Genomic DNA, 22,960 nt, shown 5'->3' with positions numbered 1-22,960 from the left:
CAAATCTAGCATCCATTACCAATAACATCTTTCAACATAATAGATATCAAAGGACCTTATCTTAATCTTATAAAAGTCATTTATGACAAACCAATGGCCAAAAATATAAAATTTGGAAAAGCTTAAAACTTTTCTTCTAAAAGAAAGAACAAAACAATGATTGCTTTGACCACCACTTCATTTAATATAGTACTGGAAACATTAGCCAGAGGATTGAGGCAAGGTAAAGAAGAAAAAAAGAATATTATGGGGAAGGAAGAGGTCAAATTATCATTATTTGAAGGTGACATCCTCCTTTACATAGAAGACCCAAAAGGCATCAAAAACTCCTAGAGTTTGAACAAGATTCAGTAGTGTAGTGAGATACAAACTCTGCACATAAAATCAATTATGCGCTGTCCAGCAAGAGTGAACAAACTGAGAAATAAACTAAGAAAAGAGTACCATTCACAATAGCACCAAGGAAAATGGAATACTTAGGAATTCACACAAGCAAAAAGATGAAAGACCTGTACGACAAAACTACAGAACTCTGACAAAGGAGATCAAAGAGGGTAGGAAAAATGGAAACATATCCCCTGTTCCTGGAAAGGCAGAACCAATATAGCCAAAAAGGCTGTGGTTTCAAAACTTATATAGAGATTTAATGTAAACCAAATCAAACTCCTAATAGGATTCACCAAAGAATTTGAGAAAAAAGAAGCCAAAAATTCATGTGAAAGCAGAAGAGATTAGAAGAGCAAAAGCAGACCTAGTTAACAAGAGCAAAGCAGAAAGCATCACAGTTCTGGATTTCAAGCTATATTACAAAGCCATAGTGATAAAAAGTGCACAGTACCAGAATAAAAATGAACATGTGGACTAAGAAACAGAAAAGAGCATGCAGACAAGAGCAGTGTCATGCAGTCTTCTCGTCTGTTGCAGAGGCAATGAAAACGTACCCTGGAGAAAGAAAGTCACTTTCACCAAGGATGCTAGGAAAACAGGACAACATAATGCACAGGCAAGGACTTTTTTAAACAGAACCCCAAATGTACAACACATAACATCAAGAATCAACAGATGGGATCCTATCAAATTAAAAGTTTCTGCACAGCAAAAGAAACAACCAATAGAGTGAAAAGACAGCCTAACAAATGGAAAAAAGTATTTAGCATCTATTCTTCAGAAACACAGATATGTGGAACACTTGCAATAATCAAAGTAATAAGACCCCTTAGAATAAAAGATCCAGTCAAAAAGTGCCCACATGAAATGAACAAAACTTCTCAAAGGAAGAATTACAGGTAGCCAATAGATGCATAAAAAATGTTCAATATCTCTGATCCTGGAGAAATGAAAATGAAAACAAAAAGAGTAAAGGCTCACACTACAGTTACTCATGCACACCCATGTTATACCAGCTCAGCTCATAATACCAATGTGTTAATAGTGGCAATTGTCCATCACGGGATAATGGTTAAATAAATTCTGATGTTCCTAAGAATGGCTTTAGAGTATGTCAAAAAGGATAAACTTGAGTCATTTGAAGGGAAGCAGATTCTGCTTAAGATTATAATTTTAACTTAATACATCAGACCCCAAAAACTGAGTATGTCATGGTGTGTATTGTATGAAAATCTCAAATATAAATAGGCAGGAAAATAACAAGTTACATAACAGGAAGCAGGCAGACCTTTTATAAAAGGGAAAATGATCTGATATGGAGAAATGGGAGAAAGGGGGAAGAAATAAGATGTGTTACTTACATGTGACAACTCCGCAAAGAAAAACTAACTACTATATCCTCCAAATATGTACTAATTAAAATTTAGGGGCTGGGGATTTAGCTCAGTGGCAAAGCGCCTGCCTGGCAAGCGCAAGGTCGTGAGTTCGGTTCCTGGTACCGGAGAAAAACCAAAAAAATAAATAAATAAATAAAATAAAATAAAATAAAATTTAATGTTAGTATAAAAAAATAAAAGAAATGATATTACATGAAAGAAAATGATGTTTACATTAAATATGAACCTCCGTTCCTAATTAACCCAGTGAAACAGATCTGAATCACTAGCTAAGTGCCCATACTCCACTGCCCAAAAAACCAAATTTTAAACCATCCAGTGGAAGTAGACTTCATTGTCTCTAACAGTGAGTTTTATTTCTGTCCTGTCATCTTTCCCTTTTGCAAATGCCTTTCATGATCTGTTCATCTTGGTTCACAGGACAACTAATTAGGTCTTCAATTTGACGTCATCTGTGTGGATCAAAGGATTTGCTATGCAGAGAGAGTTCTCTTTCCAGCATCAGAAACCATCTCTTTCTCTTTCTGTCTTAACATCATCGGTCCATTTAGAAGTTCTGCCATGAGGTAACATTGTGATGTGTTAGGATTTAGAAAGAAAACACCCCCATGTGCTGGGGCATCTGGAATCCACTGAGCCCTAAGAGCCCTGTACTGCTGAGGGATTCATCCATTGCAGGGTTCATAGCTGCAAGTGCTGGGAGATTTGGGTCTGAAGACTTGAGTCCCTGGAGCTGTGACCTGCTGCCAAAATTGTCCCACAGGAAGGTGTCGGTCAAGAACAACTGGGAAGGAGGTGCTGTGTGGAGCAGCATTACTCTCTGAATTGCAGAGGTCAACTTGCCAATTTCCTCACCACTCTACAGACTGGGATGAGGTAGGCAAAGGGAGGGACTCAGGAATCACAGTACAACTGGGACTTTCTTCTGTCTCAGCTACCCACCTGCCTCCATATCCCTACTACTGTGCATGCTACGTGTGAATAGGAGGCTTGTCTGACCTGGCTTTCCCCCAGTAACAGGTGTTGGAGGATGGGAAGAGTGAGGCTGTGTTCAGAGATGCAGAGCTGGAGCCCTCAGTGTCTGTCCATGATGACGCTAGTGCCCTGCTGGGATGCCCAGGGCCCAAACACAGCCCGAACTGCATCTGGAGGCTGTCATGTGCCTCACACAAGCTACATTTTTAACTGTGTGGTGAACCACATGCTTTTCAGAATTCTGTGTAAACTGATCATCTTTTGTCCTTAACTGTTTAAACAGCTGATTGAAGAGAGATGTCCTTTGTGTCTCCCAGGGAATCTGAACTAGGTACCATTGAAACGTTATGGAAATTATGAAACTGTATCTGAAAATCAGACAAGTAATAGGGCCTCAAACTGAAAATTCTATAAATTGCTATGTCCCAAATCGGCCGCTAGACGGCGAGCAAACCCTATAATAAACCAAGCCCAGAGACCTGATGTCGTGAAGACCTGGGACACACAAGAGCTGCTGCTCCCTTGTCAACAGGGAGCCCCTAAGAGCTTAGAGCTCTCTCGCCAGTCTCAGGGTTCACATTTCTGCCTGGACTGTTCACAGGGGCCATGGCTGCCTCATGTGCCATTTTCTGAATAGTTTTTATTTCTTTCTGATCTTCAGTAGACAAAGCCGGTGAACGTGAAACTGCCATGAGGAGTCAAGAAGCACAGTCTGAGCCCTGGGTCAGTACCAGCCAAGCACGTGCTGCAAAAGAAATGCTGCCATCCTGAAGGTGCAGCACCAGTGTCTGGTCGGGCTGAAGTGGCCTTGCGGGTTCAGAGGAGTTGGAAACAGAGCACACTGACGGCTCCATTCAGCAAAGAGGAAGACAGTGTGGTGTGTCCCACGGAGGAGGGGCAGGAATTGAGCAGGGAAAACCGGATGTGACATCAGATCTGTGTCCCGGTTCTGCTCCCAAAGGGATCTGCATGGTCCACAGGTATGGGGCAGGGCCTCTGCTTCCTGATGCCCAGGCTGTCAGTGCGAAGGAAAGGTGGAAATGAAACCGTTGTGGGTACTCAGTGCTCATGGTTGAATTGCCAGAAGTTAAAAAGCTACATCAGATATTGATGTAATGTTATTCATGTATGTCTTTAATACGCATAAGGGGAACACAATAGACCCATAATGTATGTATGCATTTACCAGGGCTCCTTATCTTTCTAAACAGAACATGGCCTGACTGAAGCAGGACTCAGAGATGGGACATTTGCTGATCATGGTCTCATTCGTTTTCCCTCAGGACAGGGAGAACAGTGCTGAGAAGAGCTGGACCTGACTCTGAGGTCCTGGGTTCTCAGACACTTTTCCTGGCCTCCTACTCTTGGCCTGGTTCAGGGCCTGTGGAGTGGAGCTCTTTCCTTCTGTGGTCCTCAGCCCCATGCTCAGCACAGGAGCTGCTTCCTCCCCAGCCCGCAGCTCTCTACAGAGCAAGCCTGACTGCAACCTCGTTTGTATCTTATGTTTTCTAACTCTTCCTGAATGTCACAGGCAGAGGTCTGTGCTCCCTCAATTTTATACACCTTATTTCACCATTTCCGGAAGTCAGCCCTGCACCTGCATAACTACAAATTTGAGTTCTTCTCATCATCAGGGCAATGCTTATTCCAACCTGGACAGATAAATGTTTCCTTCATATCTCTGTAACCCATCAAACAAATGTTTAAAAAGCAACATTAAATTAAGGCACATAGTTTTTAAATATAAACACAACAACCATCCACTTTTTCTTTGGTTTACTGAGCACGAGCTCTGTGTCAGTACACGTAGCAAGAACAATCAGCCTCTTCTAGAACAGGAGGTGCAAGGACTGGGATCCACATGTGATCAGCTGTGAGATAAGAGTAAAGAGGAAGAGGACAGTGGAGCGGTGTCAGGAAGGATTTTGCTTCCCTGAAAAAGCAAGGTGGTGATGAGATTTGCCCGCGTTTCTCCCAGGAATCCTTATTTAAATACTTGACACTAAGAGACAGTGAAGCCCTCATGAGGACAGCAGGTGTTGAGCCAAAAAGAAAGATTCTCTGTGGTGACAGAGACACACAGAAAAACACCAAAAGGTTGACATTTCCCTCGTATCACCAAAATGCTACACAAATTCGTTTCTCCAACAATCTGATTTCTGTTTATTGGCTGATACAATGTCCTGTACTTGCCTCAAAATTCTTGTGAATTATTCAGAAAAGATATTTGATGGGAAGGAACTTGGAAGGTCTTTGATCTCATTAAGAACACGGGCAGCATCTTGCACCTGTGTGTGTTTAAGGGAACCGGGGCACCAAGAGCTTGAGAATGTATTTGTCTTCTTCCTACAAAGACATTTTATACAAGTAAGACCAATGTTTAGAGATATCTGAACCACTTTAAAGAGTTTAAAATGTTATTGTCTTCATTTTTCTTCTCGTAATTTACCCAGGATACACTGTACCCTCATGTTTAATTTCTCCCAACTCCAAGGGTCACCGGCATAGAACCGTGAATAAAAAATAGGACAAATGCATGTGCAGAACCATAAAGTATGCAGGGCATCGTTCATTAGACTACCCTTTGCAGGGATTCTGCCCATGGCCCCCATCAGAAGCACAGTCTCTGCAGCAAATTGTATCTAGAATGGTCTTGCCTGGGAAATGGGCCCCTTTGCCTGTCCTGAATTACTAAGAGGCAGCCCTGCAGCTCAGCCCAGCCCTACTCAGCCTCTGCTCATTTGCATGTCCCAGATCACAGCCCTCTGCCCTGAAGATTTATGAATCTGCTCACACGCTGTGCAGGAGTCAGTCCCAGTCAGGACACAGCATGGACATGAGGGTCCCCGCTCAGCTCCTGGGGCTGCTGCTGCTCTGGCTCCCAGGTAAGGCCGGAGAGCACTGGGCATTGACTCACTCCAATGTATCCAGTGCTTCCTAGCCCTTCACAGAGGTTTTCTTAAAGCCTGATTGATTGTGTGGTCTTTGTGTTTATGTTTCCCGTGTCAGGTGTGCGATGTGACATCCAGGTGACCCAGTCTCCATCCTCACTGGCTGCCTCTGTAGGAGACACAGTCACCATCAACTGCAGAGCCAGTCAGAACATTTATAATGCTTTAAATTGGTATCAGCAGAAACCAGGGAAAGCTCCCAGGCTCCTGATCTATGGTGCAAGCAATTTGGCCTCTGGGGTCCCATCCAGGTTCAGCGGCAGCGGATATGGGACAGATTTCACTCTCACCATCAGCAGCCTGCAGCCTGAAGATGTTGCAACTTATTACTGTCAACAAACTTATGATACCCCTCCCACAGTGACACAAGCCATAACAAAAACCTCTCAGGAAGCAGAAGCGTGAGGCACAGTGGGCCCAGCTGCTCCTCCTGATGTCTCCACCTGCTGAAAGTGTTTTCTAGCTGCAGCCAGGGCTTGAAGGTGACTGGACGATTTGGTAGAAGGGTTCGCAGATTCCTTTCTGCAGTGAGTACCTTTCCTTCTCCTCAACCCCAGCAGCCCTGAATATCAAACACCTCACAGTATAAAGGAAAGTACGTGATACTTGAGGATTCTCTGTTGTGGCATCATTCAGGACTCAGTGAACAAGGAAAAGCTATTCCAGAAACTTCAGTAGGAAATGTTGTAATACAAGAAAGTGCAGCCTAACTACAGCTTTACTGTCCTGAGGTACTCAGAGCGGCTGATACTGGGCACGGAGAGTTCTCTGGCTTTCCCAGATGGTGTAGCACTGTAGAGTGAGCCACCTCACTGTGATCTTAAGGCTGTGGAGAAAAACCAAGAGTAGTGTTATGATTCTGTCCCTTGTCTGAAGCAGCTCTTCCTGTGAGTTTCCACCCCTCACCTCTGATTTTGTGTCTACCTAGTGATTTCTCTAAGCACTGAACCTGCTCAGTCTTTGAAAACTCATACAGTGGCCTCTATGTAGTCAGCTCTACAGCACGGTGAGGAAGTAAAAGTAGGTATGAGAAATTTCCTTTCAGAATGATGGTGATACTGGGGCTCAATAGCTGACAACACAGGTTGGTCCATCTTGCCGTAAGTGTCAGATTGTTTACAGTTAGGTAGAGAACCCTCCCCTAATATGCTAGAATATGTGTCCATATATTGTGTGTGAATACCAGATCATATCCTAGAATATTATTAAGCCATGCACTGAACTGAAAATGAGAAAGAATTACATGATGCATATAAAAACTTTCACGAGAAGTTTCATATCAACTTACACTTGAGAAACCTTTCTTGACAAAACAAAACAGAAGTGATCTCTCCACATTAGACAGTTTAAAATTTTCAGAACAAAGTATTGTTGGCTCGCTGTTATAATTGGACTTTTTCCTGGTCCAAGTTTGGTAAACAAGTATTTCCAATAAAATTCCAATCTAAATCATGCCACTGAGCAATGTACTCTCATAGTTTCAATGATACGATACGTAGAGGTTTCCCTTATGGACAGTTGCTGTGCTGTCTGCTTGGCTTAGCACCTTCTCTGTTTCATCTTGAGGAAAACAGGAGGTTATGAATGAGACAGTGCAGAAAATATTTCCACTGTAACTCTTGCTCTTCTCCCATAACTTAGTTCTACAGGCCAGCTCAGGAGCAAGTACCTCGCCAAGGACATTGGAATGACATTAATATAGTCCCGCTCCATTGTGAGAAACATTTAAAGGTACGCAGGAATGCCTAATTCAACAAGGTGGATGCAGTGAGAACAACAGTAACTAAAAGGGAAGAGCGAGGAGTATCATAATTCTCAGACAAATGGCTATGTAGACAGAAAACAAAAATCAATCCACAGAGAACGAGGAGCACTGACAGTAGAAATGGCAAATCAGCAGATTCGAAAACAGAATGGAGAAGCAAAGTTCATTTATATACACAATAAGTAGTTTGAAAAATAAAACGTTGGAAATGAGGCAGAGCTTCACCGTACAAGATGGCAGGAGTTCAACAATGGTTCTTACACTGCGTATTATTGTTTTCACACCAGTAGTTCTGATTACCAAATTCAGGCCTATAAAATTGGTCAGGAAAAAAGAAAACTTTAAGCGCTGACTTTTCCTCAACAATAAACCACAGACATCAGCAATACACCTAGTCTAGCTATCCTTATATATACACATAAATTTTGTTTTTCATTTTAAAAAATCAAAATGACAAAAACAAATACATAAACAAAACAGCATAGAGAGCAATAAAAATGATACACAGTATCAAACATGGTGATAGGATATCAACAATGGTTGTTATACTACACAATGTCGTCTTCAAATCGGTTGCACATATAATGAGATACAGTCATGCAAGATTGATCAATTACACATTAACAGTTCCTTTCAATAAACCAACAGATATCAGTAGTACAATTGTCCTGGCTATCCTGTGTACATATATGCATATTTTTTCCTCTTCCTTCTTTCTTTTTCCTCTCTCCTCCTCCATCACAGTTGCTCTTTCCTATTTGAGCACTTTCTTTTCCCTTTCACTACATCCACTGTACTTTTCAGATTTTATGTACTCTTTCAGGTTCTTATAGTAGGGAGGAAATATGATGCTTTACACATGTGAATGTGATTTATTTCAGTAATGAGTATGGTCTCTAATTTATTATTATTATTATTATTGTTATTATTTTACTTGTTACTGTCTTTGATTGTTTGATCAATCTTACATTCTTATGTCTGGTGGACTGAGTATCTTCGCTGAAGAGAACAGTATGTAATGTAGCAACCATTGTAAATTCCTAACATTTTGTTCTAAGGTCATGTATCATATTTGTTGTTTTTGTGCTGTTTTGATTTTGTCTTCTTTGTTGTTTTTTCACTTTTTTAATTTTAAAATAAAAAACAAAAAAATGGAGTGAAAAATTAAAGTTTTTTTAGAAAAGCATTTATATATTGTCACTTACGGTATAATCACAAATTTCAGGAGAAAACAAACATGTGTAAGTCTCCTAGCTGAAATTACCAGAATAGTATTAAACAACATCATCATCATGAACAAAAACAAAAAATACTTTAGTTAAGGAAAGAGAGCATCATACTTATTTCAATGACTTAAAAATATCACTCATCATCCCCCTTTGAAATGAAAATGCATCAGTGCTTCCCCATTGTGTAACAGGTGTCCAGGATGTGGGACGATGGCAGCAGGGCTGAGGAGGCTGCAGGGCGAGGACTCGCAGAACCGGGTGCAGGACGGTGGTGCCGGCCCGAGCGCAGCCGCGCTGTGCAGTAGAAGAGAAGAGGGGGAGCAGAGACAGCCCAGGCACAGGCGCGTCGTGTACGCATGTGACTCACAGCTTCTCCTTCCCTTGCTGAGCAGAAGGGAGGCTGAGTGAGACGAGATGAGGGAAGGGGGCTGTGCTGACGCTGTTCTCATTCCGGAGCTTCAGGGCCCAATGACAGCAGTGCTGAGAGCAGCCGGCCCCTCCCTCCTCTGTGCTCCTGGACTCGCACCTAGAACTTCCGCTCCCTGAAGACACCTGTGTTTCCAGCATTTCTGCTTAACCGTTCTTTTGTCTTTAATTATACAGACAATTTATAGAGAAAAAAAAATTGCTTTGAGTTTCTAACAGAGTCTAGTGATGGATGGAATAGTATCAGATTTATGAAAATGTGTAGGAAAATCACAGTCAAGGCATTGGGACTGCAAACTGAAAATTCTGTAAAATGCTATGTTGCAAACCTGCCAGTAGATGGCAAACACACCCAAGGATAAAGGAAGGACATTTTTAGAAATGGGAAATGCAAGTGACCCTGTTCCTTGATAAAAAAAGGAGCTTGAACGCATTAAGCTTCCTTCCCATCATTCTGACCAATCTAACTTAGCACATAATTAAAGTAACATTAAATTAGAGCGTGTGTTGTGAAGGATCAACACAACAATCCCAGTTTTCTCTGGTTTCTTAAGCCCCAGCGACATCTCCTGCTGCATGGTAAGAGAACACACCTTCCTGCAGAGCCAGTCAGATGCAGGACTGTGAGACCCGCCTGGTCAGCTGAGAAGTGAGATTGCAGAGGAGAGAGAAGGGCGGTACTGATGATCACCCAGCAGTGGAAGTAATTTATGCCAGTACAATATGTACATAAAATGTTTTAGGCAGCTGCTATTGTGGTCTATGTATTTTATAGTCTATAAATTTCACTACAATTCCAAAGTAATGTTTTAATAGTTTAGCTCAGAAGTCATTGTGTTATATTCTATTTATCTGAGCAAATGGGCATTAGGAAGTAATCACTTTGTGATGACATTGCTCACAGCACATTAAGGAACAATTTGTCAGGAGTCTTTACAGAGAACTTCCTGGAAACTATATATTAAATTACATTTCAGCCTCCCGCAAATCCATACAATTTAGCAGGACATATTCTTCTGTTCAAATTGGTGGTCCCTTCATGATGTAATGGCCCCACGAGCATAAAGTCAGTCAACTGCATAAGGACAGTGAAGCCAAGAGCTCACCTAGAGTTTATCATGTTAAACTACTGCATTTTGAAAATTCAGTATGTATAAGTGTAGGTGTCTGAGTGCTTCAACTGGCATAATACTCTCAGAGCCATCTTGTGGCATTTTTCTCCACAAATCTAAGGTCAAGTGTTAGAAAGAGCTATCTGTGCATAAATCTGTTGTGCCTATTGAAAGCACTGCGATTTCTCATTAGTTTTGCCTCTCCATGCCACTGGGGTTTACCTGTGAAGGATCAACAGAGGACAACTTTCTCCAGAAACTTTCACATCTAGAAATATGAGGGAGTGTGTGGAATGGAAAAAAACTGCATGTATCATGCCGATCAGTTTTCTTTTCCTCGTCTGCATTCCTGTTTTCTATTTACCTTTAGGAAATAAAAAGCAACCTTAATATAAAGACCTTGCTTTACATGCTTTATCTCAAGCTACAAATCTTAAGTAGTTTTCCCCAAAGTCACCGTGTTATGATGTCCAAAGTCGGATGGATAAAAGTAAAAATTCCCTGCCCTTGTTCTAAATAAAATCAGCAATGATATTAGCTATATTTGGAGACTTCTTTTTAGTCTGTGCATATGCCTTTGGTATGTTATTTCTGATACATGTCATGTCATCCTAGCCCAGTGAACTAGGAAGATTCACATTTACTGCCATGGAGTTGGTTTGAACCAGGAGGTTTTGTTTAGTAGTACTGGAATGCAAACTAGAACTTCCCTATTCTGTATCCTTCTCCAAAGCCCATCTCAGAATGAGCTGATTTATGGAGTACAATAATAATCAATAATCAACAACTAAAAAAATCCATTGTTACTGCCAAAATTCCCCATATATCCTCTAGTATTATCTGCAATATTCTGACTTAATAAACTTGATAGAATAGGGACTTGGACAGGACTGATTGTGTCCTGGACGTCATGAAAAGGCTACTGACTTTTTGGGTACTAAATGTGAGTGTCTATCATAGTGTTCTTTTTCCTCTGGGGAGAAATTTTAAAACTCTAGAGTCCTTAGATTGGCCAGACATGTAGGTAGAATGCTAGAATTTACACTAATTTTCTTCCTGAAAACCATAAACAAAACTGCCGTTCACCCTTTCACTGAGCTTGGCTTGGCTTCTACCTCTAATAGCCAGGAAAATTTCCAGTTCCACAGGGTCACTGGATGGCTTCTCATCTTCATTCCGCATTTTGCTCTTCCTCATTCCCCTGGTGTGATGTTTCTCTTGTCTGCACTTCTCAATAACTAGTCTTTTTTTCTCCATTAGTTTTATGCTAGTCTGGTGAGAGATTTTAAGGACAGTGAGTTCTCACAATCTTACAACACAGTGAAAGTCAACTAAGCGGTAATAGTAAGATTCTTTAACGAACTCTTCCTATTATGATTGTTGCTGAAAGTCCATCAGGTGAAATCTTAAAAACTATGTAAAGGAAGCATACAAAACTCACATAAACTCTTGATGGAAGTGTAAGACCACACAACTGCTTTGAAGAAGAGTTTGGCAAAGTTTTAAAACTTACCATAAAGTCCAACATTTACGCTTCCAGAACTGTGACACAGACACTTCAAAAAACGACCGTGTGAAATCTGGTGTAAGAGTATTGAGAACAGCTTTACTCAAGTGGAAACTATCAAATGGTCATCTGTAGATAAAGCAATAGAGGTGATAGCACCACATAATTAAATACTCCCTAGCAATAAAAAGTATTGGCCTATGGAACAGGAGAGGACCCACAAAACTACTCTATTGTGTCAAAGCAGCCAGCTACTAAAAAGCACATGCTGTGCTATTGCTCTTGTATCAAATTCTGGAAAAGAAGTTCTACTCTGCGGTGGTGATAGGTGGGTCGCAGGTTAGCTGGTAGGTGTGATGGAGAAGAAACTGATCACAGAAGGAAGAAAAGTACTTCAGCAGGTTATGAACTTTATTACATCTTTGGATTCACAAGTATGTATGAAGATCCATTTATATGCCTACATTTATTGAATTATATTCTTAAAGTCAGTGCGCTCAATTATAGCTAAATTTGTCTTTAATAACGATGGTTAACAGTATACACAGTAAGTGCAGAGGTCAGCTGCGTAGTCTTCACACCTGTTCCTGCATTTGAGCCCTGTGAGCAAGAACTTTCTCAACACCACCTCAGCTCCAACGTTAAAGGTCTGTCTGTCTTTGTGCAAAACGCTTATTTTCTTTGTGCTCTAGTTTTGTGATCAATAAATGAGAATCTGGATAAGACTCATGAATAAGATCAAAGGTGTAGGTTTAACAGATGTTCACTATTTATTTCAAATAAAAGTCCAAAACATGGTGTATCATTCAAAAATAAGAAAACTAAATGGGACAAAATATGATATAAATAGATAATGAAAGAGAATTGTCATAGTTTTCATTTTATAACCGTAACTTAGAAATTATAAGGTGTTCGTAACACATGAGCTAAGTATTAGAGAAAAAGATACAAGATTAAAAAGATAAAATGAGGTTTATTTAAAAAGAGAGAACAAGGGCCGGGGATATAGCTCAGTGGCATAAGCGCCTGCTTGGCAAGTGCAAGGTCCTGAGCTCGATTTCCAGAACCAAAAAGAAAAAAAAAGTAAAAAGAAAGAATAGCACTATGTCAGGGTAACCTTTCATAAGTGAAGTATTTATCATGAGGAGGAACACACTGAATAGGTGTAGGTAGGCATTTGGAGTTTACCATATCAAGACAAAATAACTAGGATTTTAGGAGTTGTGAGCAGGTGAATGAAGAATATAATGTGCATTAGAATTTATTGTAAATTTGAATTTAAAATATTTGGTTTATATTTAAGAATTTTCTCCGCATATCACTGTTAAGCTACGTAACTACTACTCATAAGTATAAATATTTTAACAGTAACAAAATAGTAACAGTACATACTATGTGTCCGGGTACTGTTCTAGATTTTTATCTGTTTCAAACTGTAAAGTCATGTTAGATACTTTTATTTTGGTAGCTTCACAGACACAATGAGAACAAATCACAGTCTTTAAGTGTTGTAACTCAACTCTCACCCAAGATAGCTCGCTTGAGGGCCTGCTGAAGTAAGGTTAAGCTCACTATATGGATGACATCCCATTGCAAATGAAGCTCTGATTCCTGAATCGATGAAGATTTGTTTGGGACTTGATGTAGCATTAATAAGATTTTCTTGAGACCTAAGGGACATTGATAAAGCAAAATATTTTAACTCTGTTAGGAAGATCAGATTTGTAAGAAACGAGGTTCAGAACTGGGAGATGAAATACAAAATGCCGCTTAGCCTGTCTGGAGGAAGCCCTGGAACCAAGCACAGCCCACCAAATGTGCCTAATTCTGAGAAGTGTGAGGAAACTCATCCTGGATTCCACTGACACTGCATTCTATGCTGAGGATTTCCAAATTGCTACAGAGAGATGAGACTCGCTCTGGGTAAATCGAAGCTATGCACTTTGCATTATATAGTGCATGGGTGCAGGTAACAAAGGCTCACCACAGAGTTCTCTGCCTGCAGCACGGTACAGTCATCTGCCTTCAGGGAGATGGTGTCACTCCACAGTGGGACCAGACAGCGCCCTGCTCCTCTGTGCATAGCTGGTCTTCCTTGTACCCACATTTTGGGACTAATGAGTGTTATCTTTAACATAACCTCACCAAGAATGACATGGATGTACGAGCTTTGAGAAGTAAACATGAGCAACAAAGGAAAGGTATGCCTGGGAGGTAGAATTCTGATTGACTCCTCCTTTGAATCTTGTGTCACCATGTACTTTTGGAGGTGAGGAGGCATAAAGGGGGACAAGAGAAAGAAATAGACAGACTTTTATTTTGTTCCCTAAGGCTCCCATCAAAACCCTCTGGCTTGTTTACAAGACTAATGATGCTGAAAGCTACAGTGATTTAATTCTGCGAGCACAAGAAAAAAGGAAACATTCTACCCTCAGTCTGGCCACACCCTTTTCTGATTTAAGCACCTTCTTGGGCTGCTGGAGTGCACAGCAGGGGAGGCAAGTGTCTCTACAACTGGAACTAAGGTTTCTCCAGTTGCTTTGCATGCCGCTCCCCACCCACCCCTCCGTTCAGAGCCCATATCAATCCCTGGGCCAGTCAGGAGCCAGAGCGAACCACAGAAGCTCCAGTGTGGCTCCTCCTCCTGTTCCTCTGGGTCACAGGTGAGGGCACATGGCATGGCCCTGCATGTCTGTGATATCCTTTCCTTATTGTCAGGATGTACGGTCTGGCACCTCTACCCGGCAAGGACAGTGATTAAAGCTCACTGCATTGCAATGATTCTGGTTCTAATGTTAAGACAACAGGCACGATGTAGACTGTACAGATGACGTTCTCATTTCATTTCTTTTGTTAGATACCACTGGAGGAATTGTGATGGTGCAGACTCCAGCCTCCCTGGCTTTGTCTCCAGGAGAAACAGCCACTCTCAGCTGCAAGGCCAGTCAGAGTGTCAGCAGCTCCCTAGCCTCCTGCCAGCAGAAACCCAGGCAGGCTCCCAGGCTCCTCATCTATGGTGCCTCCAGCAGGGCCACTGGCATCCCAGCCCGGTTCAGTGGCAGTGGGTCAGGGACAGGCTTCACTCTCAGCAGCAGCAACCTAGAGCCTGAGGACATTGCAGTTTATTATTGTCTACAAGGTTACAGGGATGCCACTGTGATTCAGTCCCCAACAAAAACCTCACCAGTCTCATCTGCTTTCACGCTCTTCCTCCCCTGGGGTATAACTGCTTCCTCCATAATCAAAGTCGGCCCTTTTATAGTTCTCCATTTCTTTGACATCTGTAAAGGAAGCTGTAAGAAACAGGAAATCACGCTTCATTCACAATTTAACCATGCATTTTTTGTGTGGCATTTGCTTCCCAGATAAAATACCAGAGATTAACAAGGATCTTATCTGGATATAGTGTAAACTAAATGAACTCTTCAGATAATTTATAAATATCCCATATTTGTGCAAAGGGTATTTAGGTGTTAGTGGGTATTTGTGCCTCAATATATGGATGTGTGTAATATGGATAATAAAACTGACTTTCTCAGAATTGTACATTGAATACCACAAAGCAAGCTGGGAGAATTATAGCATGCCTGAGAAAATAAAAATGCACCCTTTTGTAGGGTGAAAGGTTTTGCATTATTAAAATACAATACTTTCTTTAGCACGGAGTTTTGACTTTGGATTTAAATATTCAAGGTTATGTAGGGCTGCGCAATATCCTTCCCTTTGCCCTAGATCTGTGGGGTTTCTTTTTCAGGATGGTGACTGTCTTGGGAAGTGGACTGATGTAAACATCGTCCTACAGAAGCCACTCCATTCACCAGAAAATGCATCAAGAATGGGCAAAGAGGGCCAGGGATATACTCAGTGATGCAGGGCCTGCCTGGCAAGTGCAAGGTTGTGAGTTCGATTCCTGGTACCAAAAATAAATAAATAAATAGAAGGATGGGCAAAGAACAATGTGATTGTTTTCCTGTCTGAGTGGTCAGCAGTGTGACAAAATGACACCCCTGAGCAGTTAAAATCCTTAATGCGATCCCAGGAAGCTGTCAGTGACAGGCACTGGAGACTCCAAGATGTCACCCCTATAGGCGCCGTCTTACTCTTCCCACAGACAGTGTGTCCCCACATTGTACACCCCTCCCATGTGGGAACGCCCTCCTCACTGCAAGCACAGCCGTGGTCATCTTTCCTGTGGTGCCATGATGCTCGGCATGTTCCATACGGAGTGATACCCTGTGAAAGACCCCTGCGTGTGTTGTCCAGTCATTAAGAACTGATTTCACATGGCAGTTAATAGGGATGTGCATTTGAGGAACAGACTATACTGAAGGAGAGATATTAGCTAGGGATGGTGCAGCATGGCTGTAACCCCAGCTCTCGGAGATGATGGCAAATGACTACAAATTTGAGTCCAGCTCGAGCAACTTAATGACTGAGTGAGACAATATGTCAAAGTAAACAAATAAGAAAAGGTACTGAATGGAGCTCAATACAACGTATTTGGGTTGAACTCCCAGCACTAAAGAAAGAGAGGAGAGATATGAATAGATTTGTTTAAGAATGCTTTTCCTAAAGAACACTTCAGCTTCCCTGGAGGAAAAGCTTGGGTTAAGAAGTATAGGAGGTGTGAATAATCACCCAAAACCTCATGGACCAGCTAGCACAGAAATGTGGCCTCAGATCTACATGGGGGCACAGTGCAAGAGAGAACGAGAGAGAGAGAGAGAGAGAGAGAGAGAGAGAAGAAAGCCCTTCTGTCCAAGTAAATAACTGTAATATTAATAGAAACGGAAACACAGTCTACACTATCAGTGCCATTTACTGGAGTACCGTGTTAGGCACTTAGGCCTCCAAATCCATGCAATGAAATACGGTTCTCAGTCTCCTGCCTTGTGTGTCACCTCCATGGGTCCATGTGTTACACTCATCCCATTCCGGAAAAAAGATTGAACACAGGAAGAAACGACACTGAGAAGCTTCAGGAGGCTGTTTGTTACACCAGTGGGCCTCTGGCTGGGATCTCTCCCCAGTGAACAAGAGCCCAGTCTGGCATGGTTTTGGAACTTTTGTAAGGAGAGCAAAGGCAAGGTATAAAAGCAGATTTGGGGCTGGGGATATAGCTCAGCCGCAAAGCACCTTCCTGGCAAGCATGAGGTCTTGACTTTGATTCCTAATCCAAAACACACAAAAAAACTAAACTAAACGAAAAAAATTAAAAACAGATTTGTCACATTATGAATGGAAGGTTGGGTGACATCTTGGGTTGCCAAGGGAGTTTAAATATTTCAGGTTATATTGCAAGGTCATCAGGTATTACAAACCATGGGTTAGATGAATGAAAAAAAGTCCTGCTACATTTCAAGTTACATGGCAAGGCCATCAGTTAATCAAGCATGTATTACAGAAATGAAGAAAAATTTCTGTTATCAGGGTTGTCCAGCCAGCATTCTTGGCAGGCTTTTATTTAAAATTTTAATTTCTCTTTCAATCTCAGACCAAGCTTTTTCTCCCAGGCTGCCCCTAATCCCAGGTTTCCCCAAGCTTAATCTGCCTTCACCCCTACAAAGTTGCAAGTTTGTCCCCAGTATTTACTGTGTCACTGCAGAAATATAGGTTCAAACTCAGACCACTCTGAGACCCAGGAGCCGCATTAGAGAAAATTAACTCTTTCTCAAGCTGGTTTGGTCACTGAAATTTCACTTCAGCATTGTTTGTTAAACTTCTGTTTTTACTGGAGTTTTCCAAGTTGTCATTATTTCATTTTTTAACCACTTGACATTTACAAATGCTTTTATGTTGTTATTTTTCTAAAATGTCCAATTCAGACTGTCCATACCCAGTAAAGTCTCATCAAACCTTCTCTGTTATCCCCTCATTATATACCGTAAAGATTCCACCTTTTCTTATCTCTGTGGGTTCCCCAGCAGTCACAGAGCACAATCTATTGATCTGAATGGTCTGAGGTGCAAAACTTCTTAAATGTGCATTTCTAGATAAGTGCCATATATAAGCTATGAACAAAATACTTGGTAAATATGCGAAATTAAAAATAGTTCATTAAAGATACATTACCTTTAATTTCCCTGAAAAAATACTCTCCCCACTTCCACCACATTTATCCCGTTGTTCTTGCTACTTTCTGAAGCAGCTCTGGGAGTCTAAACTCATGAGTGTCTTTAGTGTGTGATTTTAAAAAACATAATGGGTGCTGCTAGCAAGTACCAGTCGATGGAGAGGCAAGCTCATGACAGCATGGTGGGTTCTCATGCACTATATTCACTGCACCTGCCACTGAGCAATTTCTGGCTCTTCCCCAAAGTGAAAATGACCATGAAAAGCAGGACATCAAAACAGCCATGACCATACAACTAAAGATACTCACAAAGGAAGACTTCCAGAACTGCTTCAAAATGTGGCAAGTATGTCATAAATTGTTCAATGTGGAGGGCAGTATTTTGAGGGGAATTGTTTCCTTTATTATAATACATTGTTTAAATTCGAATTTTCACTTTGACTGTACTTGTTGATCATGCAGCCTGGGTATAACCACATGTGTTAAAAATTCATTAATATTATTGGTATATTTTAGATATAGATAATGACCACATTCATCATAGAGAATTTGTACCTATACGTGATATATCTTCAGTGCTTTTTTCCATTCTGATCCCCTGCCCTCACCCTGTTCCTTCATTTCTTTACAAAAGCTTTCTTCTATTTTGTTATTTTCTCTCTCTTTATTCTCCTTTTCTTCTTTTCCCCTCCCACTTCCTAGCTCCCCTTCCCATTTGAACATTTTCTTCCTATTCCATAATATCTATAATACATTTTGGTCCTTATTTAAATTTTGATTTCTCACACCAGAGAAACAATGCGGTATTTACATCTGTGTGTCCTATTTATTTTACTTAAGAGGATGGTCTCAAGGTGAATCCATGTAGCTAAAAATGTCTAAAATTTAGAGAACTCCATTGTTTAAAAAGTCCTCATTTTTTTATTCACTCATCAGTTGATGTGCATTTGGGCTGTTTCCAAGATTTAGCCATTACAAACTGCAGCTATAATAATGGGTGTGCATACGTCGCTGTGTTGTGATACTTTTAATTCTTTTGGAAGGTACCAAGGAGGGGAAGATCTGGGTCAAATGGGACCTCTAGTCCTAGTTTTTTGAGGCATCTTCACGGTGAAGTCCACAGTGGCTGCACCAGTCTACACTCCCAACAACAGAGAGCATTTTTTCCCCCACAGCCGCCCCTACATTTGTTATTGATTGATTTCTTGATAATAGCCATTCTGTCTGGAGTGCAATAGAATCTCAGTGTTGTTTTAATTCGCAGCTCACAAATGACCAATGATGGTGACATTTTTTCATATATTTATTCGGTGTTTCTACTACATCTGAGAGGTGTGTGTTTATATCAGATGCTTATATTTGGAGTGGGTCTTCAAATTTGGGGGTATCTGATGTTTTGAGTTCTTTATATATTATAAATATTAGTCCTTCATCTAAGGAATAGCTGGCAAAACTTTTTTCCCACTCTCTGCATTGTCTTTTCTTTCTGTTGTGATTGCTTTTGCTGTGCAAATCCTTTTTAATAAGAAGATATACCAGTTGTTGATTCTTTGTAATAATTCCCATGCAATTGGAATTTTGTTCATAAAGTTTTTGTTTACAGCTATGTATTCAAGAGTTCTACTTAGTCTATCTTCCAGCAGATTTAGTGTTTGTGTTTTAATATTTAGAACTTTAGTACATTTTCATTTTAGTTTAGTATATGTTGAGAGACATGGACCTCGTTTTAGTCTGTGGCATGTAGAAAGCCAGTTTTTCTACCACCATTTAGTAGAGAAGTTATCATTATTCCACTGAAGGTGTCTGGCCCCTTTGTCAAAGATAAGGTCAACCACATACCTTGAGATGTAGTCCCAGGACTTTACAGTTGGAAATCATGTCTCACCTATATGGATTCTACTGTGCCACCAGAAGAATTTCAAATTCCCCATTTTGAAACCTTTCAGTCCTTTTGTTTGTTTATTCAATTTATGTAGGTTTCTAATTGCTGGAAATTTCCCTTCATGTATCCAAATATTTTACTTGATAAGAAGTTTCCATTGATATGCAGTTCCATGCTTTAATAATCTTATTCCACTTTTTCTGTTTTTGAGATATCTACTTTGAAGTGGTAAATGGGCACCTGAGAATCATTTTTCATTATCATTAATAAGGTATATTGACTGTCTCTCATACTTGATACAGTATATTGTAGACTATTCCTTTTTTAATATTCATAACCACAAAATGCAATGTGAATGTAATCAGTAAAAATATCAGAGGGGCACTCTAAACAAAGGATTTCATCCCTATATTTTAAAAGAATCAAGGTCATGAAAGTCACACAAAGTCACACAAACAGAACTGTCACAGATTAGAGGAGATAAAGGAGACAATACAGTTGTAATATAAGATCCTGGATCTGATCCCAAAGCTTAAAAACACAATAGTGAGAAAGCAGCACAATCTAAACATTGAATCAATTTTAATTTTCGGTTTTGATCATTACACTGTGGTTATATAAGATAATACCAAAAGAAAGGTGGAAGAAAATACATTAAAACATGTAAAGTTACTTCAAATAGACAAATAATATAATCAGAAAAGAGCATGAACTTTTAATGAATAATTCTACAATTATTTATTGAGTTTTCTTTCATTCTTTCTTTAAAATTCACATCTCTAATAACTCTTTTAAAAAAGTAGTAGTGCTTGTGATAAGGTCAGAAATATCTGTGGGAATGCGTAGGACTATGTTGTCCACCCTAGGTCATTAGCAAGGACTATATTGTCTCCATAATGAGGGTGACAGCGAAGTGTAGCTACTGTTCCCAAAAAGGAAGGACTTAAGATTGTGTGGAGAGGGGCTGGGGATTTAGCTCAGTGGCAAAAGCGCCTGCCTGGCAAGCGCAAGGTCATGAGTTCGGTTCCCGGTACCGGAGAAAAAAACCAAAAAACAAAAAAAGATTCTGTGGAGAGGAGCAAAAGCCTTCAGTGTTTCCAGCCAAATGTTGTGAACTGTATAGGACACGAACAGGAAAAGCCCACAGGGTTACAGTATAAGTGACAGCCCTGGTTATGACAAGAGAAGGGCCAGCCAGAAAGGTAAGAGTGGATTTCTAGAAATGGCCCAGTAAAGAATTACTGTGATCATTTCTGTGGGTTTATTCCATGTGTGAGAGACAGGAACCCAAACAGGCCCATGAGCAAAGGGGCAGGAGGTAACAAAGTGCACTTTTCACACACTCTTCAACCCACACACAGGACATCTGGTGGGAGCATCGTGAGCTCACAGTGTCTGAGCCACAGTGCCCGGTCCCTGGTGCCTGCCATGGCATGTGGACAGAGGGGCAGCTCCCAGAGATCCAAATTAGACAATTAAACAAAAGTAGAGACACTAGTAATCAATTACCTAAAGGAAAATAGACTTTAAGGCAGTTAATTTAAAGCTGTCAATTTTTAAAAATTCTACACCACGATCAAGGATTTTAAAAAGAAATTATGAAGAAAGTGCTGCAACTAAGACAGACTCCACAGAGAAGTGAAAGTTATGAATAAAGACCAAAGGGGAATTCCAGAACTAAACAGTAAAATAAGGTCATTTGAAATCCAGTGGATAGGTATATACTGGTTAAGTATGGAAGAACAATCAGTAGAATTAAAGGGAAATCTATAGAAATTACAGAATCTGAAGAAAATGATTACAGAGAAATGAATAGGGCCTCAGAGATAAATAGTTCCATGTGAAGATTATTAACAACTGTTTGTAAGACTGAGAGCTGGAAAAATTTTGAAAGAAAATTGGCAAAAACTTGAAATGTACTGAAGTTCAATAATTAATATATCTGATAAACTTAATGAAACATCTTCAGATTAGGCATCAAAGATTCATAACTTTTTTTATTTTAAACAGACAAAAACAACAGAACAACAACAAGGAAGACAGAAACAAAACAACACAAAAACAAAAAAATATACACGATTTCAAAACAAAATGACAGGAATTAACAATGGTTGTTACACTACATATTATTACCTTCAACAAAGTTGCTCAGACCCCAAAAACTACACAAAAAGAGTCCTAGAATTAATAATCAAATTCAGTAGCACAGCCAGATACAAATTCAATGCTCAAAAATCAATAACATTCATGTTTACAAAGAATAAATACCCTGAGAGTGAAATTAGGGAAACCATACCTTTCACAAGAGCATTCAAAAAGTTAAAGTACTTAGGGATCAATATAACAAAAGAAGTAAAAGATCTATACCAGTGAAAATTACAGTACTCTGAAAAAAGAGATCAAAGAGGATTTCAAAAAATGGAAAGATATTACTAGCTCATGAATAGGAAGAATCAACATTATTATACAGATTCATGCAATCTTGATCAAAATACCATTCATATACTTCACAAGTCTAGAGAAAACATTCCTAAAATTCGTGGAATGAGAAGAGACCCAGAATAGTAAAAACAATTCTGGGCAACAAAGGCAAGGTGGGAGATATCACAATCCCTGACTTGAAATTATACCACAAAGCTACTGTGATAAAATCAGCCTGGTATTGGCAAAAAACAGACTTGAAGATCAATGGAAAAGATTAGAAGATGCAGGCACACTTACAAATCCACTCAGCCACCTTATCTTTGACAAAGGGGCCAAACATCTTTACTGGATGGTTTATAACTATTAAGGAGAAAATTACTAAGGAGAGACACAGAGAAATAATAAAAAGACATTGAGTTTTCATTATGACAAGTGGAGCTAAAAGACAGTGGAATGATACATACATTTCAGTGCCAACAGAAAACAAGTCAGACAAGAATTCTATATTAAGGAACACTTTACCTGCAAAATACAGGTAAATTAAAAACATTTTTCATATAAACACAAAGAGAAATTATTACATATAAGAATACCTCATAAATAATCCAAGAAGAAATCCTTCACATTCACAACAGATAAAAACAGTTAACTGAATTCACAGAAGAAAAAAATGAAGGCCTCAAAAATAGGATAGAAACAAGAAAGAGACACAAGCAAAAAAAAAGATACTGCAACTTAAAGGATGTTCACATCTAGTAAAAAAACAAACTTTTGTGGCAGACTTCAGCGAGACCTTGTAGGTTATGGGAGGTGTTATATATTGGGAAGGGGT

At 40.0% G+C, this 22,960-nt stretch overlaps 1 gene segment (V, D, J or C); it reads left to right on the top strand.

Annotated features, from left to right (window-relative positions):
- The first annotated feature begins 5,488 nt into the window (after nt 1-5,488).
- On the top strand, nt 5,489-9,112 carry LOC102016150. The segment is given in 3 exon segments: nt 5,489-5,644; nt 5,769-6,111; nt 8,896-9,112. Coding segments are annotated over 3 exon segments (615 nt in total).
- Nucleotides 9,113-22,960: the final 13,848 nt, after the last annotated feature.

Source organism: Chinchilla lanigera, unplaced genomic scaffold, assembly GCF_000276665.1.
Source record: "Chinchilla lanigera isolate Chin_1 unplaced genomic scaffold, ChiLan1.0 scaffold00069, whole genome shotgun sequence".
Lineage (NCBI taxonomy): Eukaryota > Metazoa > Chordata > Mammalia > Rodentia > Chinchillidae > Chinchilla > Chinchilla lanigera.
The sequence above is the reverse complement of the archived record's forward strand: the minus strand, read 5'-3'. Positions and strand labels throughout refer to the sequence as shown.